The following is a 10027-nucleotide window of genomic DNA, read 5'->3' on the forward strand; positions in this document are numbered from 1 at the left end:
GAAACTAGTAGATATGTCTGTTGGGGCTTGTTCACGATACCGACTGGTGACTTCCATTCCACTACAACCATAGACTGGAGTGTTTCCCCTTGAACTTTATACATGGTAGATCCGACAGCAGACACGATAGAGATTGCTGCAGTTTAATGGAAAGAGATCGTTTTCCCCCTGTACGTGTTTTCGGGAGCGATATTGACGACTCCGAGTACGCCTGGGCATCATAAGACACTGGGAACAGTGACGCGTCCGTCGTATGATCGATTGGCGTTGCGTTCGGGCCTCTTTCAATCCGCAGCATGGCGTACAGTGGTGGTTTGTTCGGTACGCTGACTACTATCCCCGCCTTGCTGTCCCGAACCAATTTAAAACGGGTATCAGAGGGAAATTCTAGATGTTCCAGAAAACCCAGAGTACCATTAGCAGCCCCTTTTGTTGGTCGCACATTTTGGGTAACTTGGACCGGCATTCCTTCAACAAGATCTATGAATGGTGCCATTCGCCCAAACCGAGTATCAGGCATCCCCATTATATTCTCCACATCCTGGCGACTAGCCCCGACAAGGAACGCTTAAAATTTGCCACGAGACGAATCGAGTAGTGCCCTGGGTCTAAGTGCATGGCTGCCGCTTTAACAAACTCATTGTTGATAGCTGTGCGCGTAACATTGTCAGGTGTTACAAAGACCGTTTCTGCGCTCCAGCCTCTGGAGCCAAGCTTGCTCACTTTACGCGAATTGATCAAGTCAATAAACTCCTGAGACCATTCCCCTAAACGAGCTGCTTTACACCCAGCGCCCCATTCGGGATCGTCTCGAAATCGCGCTGACTCTTCCAAAACTACTACGGATTCAAAGCGGCGCCAAAGAAGAAACCCTTCAATATCGACGGTAGAACACTTCAGCTTGTGGCGTGAATCAAAATATATTGGGTCGGCTCTAACCGGAGGCAGCTGTAGGAAATCACCAACCAGAATAACGTGAATTCCACCAAACGGCACACCTGGAACCCGCTTATAACGCCGAAGTAGTTTATCCAGTATTAACCAGTCTGGCTTTGACAGCATTGAGACTTCGTCAATAACAAGCATAATTACACCGAGAAAGTCTGCTACCTTGGCTCTTTCTAATGAAAGCATAAAACTGGCCAAAGTTCGGCCTTGAATCAGTGTTGCAGCCTTCCCAGTTAACGCGGTTTTCAATACAATGTACCTCTTCGCCAACCACTGCAAAAACTGGTTACCGTATCGATAACTCGACTCTTCCCAGTTCCGCCGGCTCCACCCAAGAAAAAAAGAAGCTGGTCCCGTGATAGTTCAGCCTCAAAATGAAGTCCCTGGTAACTCGCCTGGCTGGGATCCATTCGCAACCACCTCGTTAACAGGGCTTTTCCGATTTTACAGAATGCTGCATGCTGAAGGGGATTAAGCGTGAAGGCTTTCGATACAGCTGCCAAAGTAGGGTAAGGTCCAGCGCCCTCGCCACTATTGGAGTTCCAGAGCATGCTCTCTGGCGTCAACGCATCACGAATGAGTTCTATAATTTGGGTTGGCCGCACCGATGACTCGTCTTGACTTTCTTCAAGTATCAACTTGTTGTCAGTGTTAGAATCTTTCACCCATCGCCTCAAAAACCCAACCAAAGGATATCGCGATTGCGGTACCGCATTTTGCACATCTCCACGAAAATCGTTTAGGCGGCGAAAAGAAGCCGCTGTACGTGACGCAGCATTCAAAAGCATTCGTTTCTCTACGATCGTTTTGATAGCATTTTCGGAATGCACGGAAGCTTCTTGAATACTGGGGAAACGTGCCGGATTTAGCTGTGTTGTTTCCTCGGGATCATTCATACTATTATCCTCAAAATCAGCGTCAATTTCGTTGGTCGTCTCATATTCACCATCCTCGCCGAACATTGTATTTTCAAATCACGCATCGCATCGGAGTCGTCAAAAGTGCCATCAGAATCTGCATCGTCATCTTCCTCCGTTCCTAACCACTTTCGCTCTTCGGCAGCTTTTTCTCTACCCAGGAAATAATCATCCATATTTGACATAATGTTTTGGTCAAACGCGGTCCGTTGCGTTTCCCATGACATGTAAGCTCGAATCCAATCGAACTCGGTCGGGTTGGCGCCTTGGATAAGGTCATTAACAGAACGGAAGGGTTTAAAAAGCACCAAAGCGATTTTTGCTCGCAGCGCTTTGACTTCATCAGACGAACTCTCATTTACACACGGCATCCGAGGTCCAATTATCACTGGGACAACATCTCGAGAGTGTACTCCCAGGCAATAAGTGTCGAATAACGGATGACCGCGAAGGAATAGAACGGTTTCAGACGTTGCCGCTGTCCTCTTACGCCTAAAAAATCTCATAGCGAACTTGTACAGATTGACGTCTTCGTGTTTTGGCGGGCGATGCACATAATCATCCAGTGCTGTTACCGAGCGGTACACAGAGACATTGCCTTCGGGTCCTGCCGTATTAGATTCCACCAGGTCACATGAGTAGGCACCACCCCCAAAAAGTTGGTCAAAAATGTTGTGAAGCTGAAGCCTCTCGCAACGATCGCTCGAGTATGAACACGACCCACACTGAATGTACAAAGCGGCAAGCGGGCCTGTCATCTCTTGCCGACTAGTCAAGTTATAGGCCAATGCCGCAACTCTCTTCCTGCTAGTTTGAATTGGATCCAACTCCACCGCTCGATTTAACGCCACTTGTTCTTTGTCCCGTCGACGTTGAAATGCAGCAAGCGCCACGGCCGCGATAGAATCAATTTGATTTTGAAGTTTTGTAATGTACTTGCAGCAGTAGTAAATGCGATTGGCCACATCCCTTCCTCCGATAAGGATTTGAATGTCATGGTTTGACTTAAACGTAGCCATCAGGACAGCATTAAAACCGTTAATGTACTCGTGGACAGGTTTGCGGCATAATCGAACTCCTTCTCGTTGGAACTGTGTGGTGGGGACTCTCTCGCGTGGAAATGAGTATCGACAAACACCCGAACCGGAAGTCGTGTGCGAGGTCTTAAAACAGCTCCCAGTGTGTGTTCATTTAACACAATGACCAGTGTTGACACCATATATGCAAATTCAGCTGGTGATAGCCTATTATCGTCATCCATCGGGGGAAGCATTTCAATCAACCTCACGATTGGATCATCTAGTTAATGTGAGATCGGGAAATGACTGCGGCCGGGCGAGTTCCGGCCGAGGTCTAACTGCCTTGAGCTTGCGAGAGATGGCTGACCGAGGGCTCTGATTGGTCGGTCACATTCCCCGCGCTTTAGTGCCCAGTAGATTGATAGAGACTACGGAGTGACAGGAGGGTCTCGGCGGGTCAAAATAAACCGCCTACCGAGGCCTCCGAAGTTTCATAGTGGGTACACTTTATGCCCAGTAGGAGTTCGGATTTAGGACGAAGCTTCGTCCGATTGTAGGATCAGCTCGAAAGCTGGGTCCACACTTGATATTTGTATAGACCTTAGGGATTAGCTATAGGAGAGGCCTGACAGCCTCTAATCATTAAGCAGAGCAGAATTTCCCCCCAAGCCACACAAGGGTCAAGTCCGTCTACGGTAAGTCGCTAAGCTTAGTGTAGGGTCTGGATACACTCGGCTGCACGGGGTATGTCTGCCGGTGAGCATAAGGTGCATTGACCGAGTGTTCATCCTGGTAAGGCCAAGAGTGAGTAGGTGGCCGAGTGTTGGGAGGTATTAGAGACCTCTGTGTACAGTTGTACGTTTGACTGGGTGTGAGGCAAGGAACCCCCAGTGTATTTGACTTCTAGCCGAGGCTTCGCCCCGGCGCCCCTGTAAGAGGCTTCAATTGGCCTGGTACCCTTCCTTTCTGAGGGACCACAGAGGTTTAGTGCGAAAGCACGTATTACACATTGCATCCTAGCCGTAGCTCGTGGTCAAGGGTGCTCTTATATTTTAACGAAGGGTAAACCTACCTGACCCGCAACACACAGGGAGGCACATTCCAGCCCGTATAAGAGATCGGACCTGGTCTTCAGGTTTATTATCCCGACAATCTATCGCCGACTCTTCAGAGACGGCGTGTGTTGTTGGTAGGGCTCGTCCTAGAGACTTCGGTTGATAGGGCGAGGACTCGTAAACTCGTGTTTTCCTACACGACATAAAGCACCAAGGTCGGGGGAGTGGTAGTCTGCACCAGGGTAAACTTCCAAGTCGTCGCACCAGTAGCGTAAATACTCGCGTTGTGTTACGACACGAATGGAATGCGCTAAGTTGTAGCGGCAGCATACTTCAACTTCCGCACGACGCAAGATGTGTTCCGGTGATGTGTTACCAAACCGAGGTGGCCAGACGGGCGGCCGGTTTTTTTGCAAGACGCTTCGCAACACTTCTTGGGGGCTAAATTGAGACTGACACACGCCACATTTTACGCGTAACGGAGCTTGCGGATCCCCACCTTTTTTGGATCCATGAAAGCGGTCGATGGTATAGGAGTTGTCTCCAAGTTGTCGAAGGTAGACCCACACGCTCGACAACAATGCGCTTCAACGGGAAGCGGCAACGTATTGCTAACGATACTGGAAGAGTACGCCTCAATCGAGTGTATCAACGAGGCTCGACTCGCCTCGTTTGTCATCAAACTGTCAAATTCGTCACTATTGCAAGGACCCTTTTGCAACCAGATAATAAAATGAGCGTGTAAGGTTCCCCCACCTTGAGTTTCAACCATCCCATAGTAAGCCTTAACTGGACCAAACAACCCCGGGTACTTTTCACATTTCTCAGTCTTTTTGTCGACAGCAAGGGCATCTTCAATGAACGCATCGATGTATCTTGCGAATAGACGCGCAGATGCGACATCATTTTTCATCGTAGCCTAGCGTAGCTGGACCTTTGATGGGAGCTTTGTTTCGAGACAGTCAAATATACTATCCACAGACGTAAGGCCAACGTACTGAGCCATCGCAAATGTATTTCCAACGTTGGGTGTCAACGCCACAAATAGCGCTGGCTGTCCATACATTGTCTGGTACGAAAACGCCTCTCGTCGACAGCGTTGTCGCTCCATGTTACTTCCCCAAAGATTGCCCGTCCCAATTTCTACGCTTCGGAGAAATTGCTCAGCCGGTGATTGCCCCTCCAAATCAACTGCAAGTCTTCCCTGCTGGCGCAACTCGTTTTGATGAAGGGCTACGGAAAGCTGCTCGTGCGTAATTGTATCATAACCCCGAAACAAGTCCGGATGACGCTTACATGTCAGCGAAATTTGCATGAACATTCTCTGTGTTGACAGCCTATCAAACGCAACGAGCAAGAGCGTTTCGTCATCAGCAAAACGTCTAGAGCTGTGCATGCTGTAGCATTTAATGCATGCGTCAACCGACACAGGAACTGGTCTTTGTTCTCCAGGATGCCCCCGCCCATAAGGGAATAGGTGCGGAAACATCTTCGCATAGATACTTCCATCGCTATCTACCGTAAACTGCGACGAATTCCGGACAAGAAAGCGTCGTTGCGATGATTCACTGTGTGCAGGTAGCTCTGTAACAGGGTGCATTTTGTTTGGGTCAGCGACTTCATTGACAAAAACCACACTCCTTTCTATCATCTCGCATTCATCATCCGGCCCAGTCGCTACTTCCAAATCATTTTCAGCACCCACCCGAGCTTGATCTTCATCCACTGACGTAACGTCACTAGTTGGAACCACCTTCTCAAAGTCAAGGACAGCGTCGGCTATCTGCGAGTCGGCATTCTCTCCGTTTTCTGCCATTTGTATATTTGAGTAAAAATGTTGGTCATTACACTCATCACAGACGCGTAATTGAGAAGGAGTTCCGTCGTGAGCAGGCAGTATTCTTTTGCGGGACAGAAGCATCCCACCAAACGCCGGATCAATATCGCTGCAGTCGTACTGCCGCGAAAGCTCCATCGGTAAATCAAGCCCAGCTGGGTCCAGGAGTCCGCGCAATGTCTTCAGACTCACTTGATCATGGGTGGTTAATAACGTAGTTGCATGCCGCAGCACCCAGCGATCGCAAATTGCGCACACACACACTCATCTAGCCTCTCAGCGCCAAGAGAAACACGCAAACGTTGCAATACCTCGCTCTGTTCAGCATCGGTTATAGGCTCAAGCGGTCCGCCGGTCCCTCCAGCACCCTCTCGCCTCCGTTGCTTATATTCCCGTGCCTTCCGAAGTCGGTCACGCTTCTGTTCGTCAGTTTCACGCGCTCTGTAGCGCCTTACCGCTCCGCGACCTTTTTGAGTTTTTTTTCGAGCGTGATACCATGGCACAAATACAGCAAGGTCAACGACCGTTTACTCTTTAAGTCTGCGTTTTTTTAGGAATACTACGCTTCCGAATGCGGGCTAGCTCCAAATTCAGCAATGTCGTAGCCTCCTTTAACTTGCCGTCGACGTGTTCCAGAATGCTCGAAACAACTGTTGCGTCTTCAACGACAGATCTCCTGACAGTCTTTTGCAACCGGGTAGCTATGCGCTGAGCTTTCAAAACCGCTTGCTCCAAATCCAACCTTGCCTTATCTCCTTTTTCTGGGTCAAAGAGTAAAATAATCGAGAAATCACCTTTTTTTCGGACGCAACGCTCACAGCAAAGATCACCAAATGAACAATCTTCTCCACACCGTGAACACTCCGACTGACTCTCTTTGCGCTTCTTGGTAGCCATATACCTTCGCCCTCGGTGATCCACACTACAGTCAGAAGCTGAAACCTCCTGATCACTCAGCTGCCGACTGAATCTATCTCGAAAATCGAGTCTGTCGGACTTGCGCGAGGATTTCAGAGAGGCGGGTCAACTTCGGCCAGTAGGTAGCTAAAGGCAAAAATATACAGCGGTACCGTCCGCACACTGCAACCACCACCTCAAATTCCACAATAGCAAACGCGTGACGAAAATCTCACCGACACCTCAAAATCAACGAATTCAGCACTACCGTTCCACGCCAATATCACCAACTCGAACTCGATAGCAGGCCGCGGTGTTGATCTGCTATCACGCGCCCCAGAACTCCGCCCCAGGTCTCTGGGCTGCTGGCCGGGGGAACACGAAGCTTGAAAGCGTAACCAAAATCTACCGACAGCACCAAAATCAGCGAATTCAGCACTACTGCCTCCGTGCCAATATTGCCAACCGGAACGCGATAACTAGTCACGGCGTTGTTCTTCTCACACGCGTCGCAGAAGTTCCCACCAGGTCTTTGGGATACTGGCCGGAGTACACTTAGCTTGAAAATGGACAATTCGCAAATGACGTTAGACAAGAGGCAGGAACACAACTCGATCTCGATTGACGGGTCGTGACTTTGGTTGGACCTCTCAACCTTTGGCAGGTCAAAATCGCCTGTCAATCCGGATAGGCTGGCTAGTTCAAGTCTCTCGTGGGTTACATCATAAAGTACTAGGTCGTCGCTCGTCGCCAACCTTACACGAGCTGCACTGTTTGCAATAACCGAACTGGATGTATCCGTACAACGACGACGATTAGCTAGATAAGGATGCCAACACCTAGTCCTGCTTGGTAGAATAATGATTAATATTTTGAGTTTAACACCAATCATTGTGTAACAGCTATTAATTTGTAGTTAAGTAAATCCAAATCTGATACGCATACTGTCGAATCAATCCAACGCATTAACCTTTAAGGACTGCATAACTTCTTCCGGCCACGCGTAAATCCGAGCTGCCTTGTTCACAGCGGCTAAGTCGAACTTGTGAAGGTAAAATTTGTTCAGCCACAGAACAACTTCTAGCTCACCAAAATCCGCTGCCCGTATCGAAGCCAGTCTACCGCATCCTTCGGACCGATTCATCATCAGATACACAACAATGTCCAGGTGTCCATTCCCAGCAGCCGCATCCATTGCCCGTTCTGTACAGCCTTCCGATCGGTTCTCGTGAAGCCATGTTACCACCTTAAGATGTCCATATTCAGCAGCCGAGTCCATAGCTGCTGTGGTACAATTTGCTTCCAGCACATCATGCAACCATTTGATCACCTTCAAACGATCTCGCGATGCTGCCTCATCAATGGCGCGCACACTGCAACCTTCACGACGGTGCTTGACAAGCCAGCGTACAACGTCTAAGTGTCCATTAGCAGCTGCGGCGTCAATTGCCCCTACTGTGCATACTTCCGAACGGTGCTTGTGGAGCCAACGAAGAGCCGCTAGATCGCCTATTTCCGCTGCGTTGTCCATTGCCGCACTTGCACAACCTTCAGTGCGATTATGATGGAGCCACTTGAGCACATCGTGCTTCCCCAATCTCGCCGCGCGGTCCATAGCCGCCGTTGTAGCAGTAAACGGAAACGTCTCATCAACCCACTTGATCATTTCCAGGGATCCGTAATGTGCTGTATGGTGTTGGAAATTACCCCGAGATCTCGTCGCAGCCTGAGCAGCAGCTTGCAGCAAATTGCGTCAAAAGCCAAGGATCAACGGGATCGGCGATGATTGGCTGCGCGGTCCGTGACGCCCCGCCATCTTGACGGGAGTTCGAGATTGGCGCCCGTGAGGGAAGGTCGCAGCACCGTCGCGGATGGCTACGTCCCGAGTTGAAGATGTGGTGCACACCACGGCTCAAGTCGCAGAAGTTTCGCACCTAAGACGCACCTTCCTTAGGTTCGCGTACCTACGAGTCTTCGGCGACTCTTCGGCGGCGTCTGTTGGTGCTAGAAGATCCGAAACGGACACGTTTAGACTTATTATTTGTATTGGACTATAGGAAAGACAAGATAGAACAGATAAGCCCCTTGGGCAACAACACAGAACAGCTTTTCCTCTCAAGCGACAAGGCCTCGAGCGCACGGTGGACGACCCGTGTCCAAGGTAATCTTGTAGGGAGGGAGATGCCTGTCGGTGAGCGTGCCTACTAGCATAGTGGTGTGCGTTTACTCCGGCAAGGCCAAGAGAGTAGAAGAAGGGCCGTGTATTGAAGGCGAGTTACCGCCGTGTATTGGGTCGCAGCTTAAGTGCTCCCCTTTTGATTTTTACCGTCGGAGAGTTCGCTGACACCCTCGCGAACGGCCTACCAGTGGCCAGGACCCTTTCTTTGGAGGGACCGCGGGGATATTGCGTGTGAAGAGCGCTCCAGTCGTCGCTCGTGACTGGAAGTGCTGGGTTTTGCTGGTGGCCTAAGGAAACCACGGGACATAAGGGGAAACGACCAACCCGAGGAACGGGTGTGAAGCTGGGCCTTTAGGTTCATATTCATTAACCCGACAAGCCTGCTGAGTTATTGCTACTCATCATGACTCAGTGGGTGTTGTCTTAAGGGATTGTGCCTACATCTACTAGAAAATCGGCGTGTTCCTACACGACAACTGGTGCCGCGACCCGGGATTGGCGTGACCTTCTTGTGTGTCGTGAATTTCTGCAGGCTTTCCTAGCTAACGAGCAAACAACCAAGTGAAGAAGAAGAAGTGAAGAAGAAGAAGACGAAGATGGTGAAATGATCTCGATCGGCGGTGCCAGATACTCCGATGAAGTCCGGCGGAACGCGCGGCGACGATACGACTGCGGCCCTGATCACGCCGCAGCTCGACCCAATTGCTGAGCGGACCGTCAGCTTCGACGAGTCGATGACGGGGTCCCACGCCAAGGATGAAGAAATGAACGAAGACTATGACGACTACCTGGAGGAGAAGGCGCCTGCGCCAGCGGTGGTGACACCCGAGACTCCGGAAGATGCAGTGATGTCGGCAGGGCGCAGCGGGGGCTCACGCTCTCTGTCGCGAAGTCTCGCGAGCGAGATGGACGACGACGTGCGCTCTGTGACGCGCAACCTTGCCGACGAGCTGGATGATGTGGATGGCATTGAGCCAGCGTATGATGAATTTGAAGAGTTCGAGGATAGCGCCGAAGACCCGAAGTCACCGGTGCTGACGACTCAAGTGACCGAGCAAGCCTCTGGCAACCGGCCGCCACTCAACGGTGACACGCCGGCCGCGAACAAGGTGCTCGGACGAAGTTTTGAGGAGATGAGGGCGAGCGAGTGGGGCCAGCTGTTTGAGCCCCGTATG

General features: G+C 50.5%; 4 protein-coding genes across 4 annotated transcripts; 1 reads left to right on the forward strand and 3 right to left on the reverse strand.

Moving 5' to 3' along the window:
* Nucleotides 1-598: 598 nt before the first annotated feature.
* PHYSODRAFT_467715 (hypothetical protein) lies at nt 599-757 on the forward strand (the record flags this gene model as incomplete). The annotated part of the gene is made up of 1 exon (XM_009517647.1): nt 599-757. A coding segment is annotated over one exon (159 nt), but the record flags the coding sequence as incomplete, so codon positions are not given.
* Nucleotides 758-1840: 1083 nt separating this feature from the next.
* On the reverse strand, nt 1841-2884 carry PHYSODRAFT_294157 (hypothetical protein; the record flags this gene model as incomplete). The annotated part of the gene is made up of 1 exon (XM_009517648.1): nt 1841-2884. One exon carries the CDS (start codon nt 2882-2884, stop codon nt 1841-1843), a length of 1044 nt encoding a protein of 347 aa, XP_009515943.1.
* Nucleotides 2885-4408: 1524 nt separating this feature from the next.
* Nucleotides 4409-5914, reverse strand: PHYSODRAFT_294158 (hypothetical protein; the record flags this gene model as incomplete). The annotated part of the gene is made up of 2 exons (XM_009517649.1): nt 4409-4814; nt 4938-5914. 2 exons carry the CDS (start codon nt 5912-5914, stop codon nt 4409-4411), a joined length of 1383 nt encoding a protein of 460 aa, XP_009515944.1.
* A 1888-nt stretch (nt 5915-7802) lies between these two features.
* Nucleotides 7803-8288, reverse strand: PHYSODRAFT_416418 (hypothetical protein; the record flags this gene model as incomplete). Its single annotated transcript, XM_009517650.1, has 1 exon — nt 7803-8288. A coding segment is annotated over one exon (486 nt), but the record flags the coding sequence as incomplete, so codon positions are not given.
* Between the last annotated feature and the right edge of the window lie 1739 nt (nt 8289-10027).

This window comes from Phytophthora sojae (assembly GCF_000149755.1).
Source record: "Phytophthora sojae unplaced genomic scaffold PHYSOscaffold_1, whole genome shotgun sequence".
Taxonomy (NCBI): Eukaryota; Oomycota; class Peronosporomycetes; order Peronosporales; family Peronosporaceae; genus Phytophthora; species Phytophthora sojae.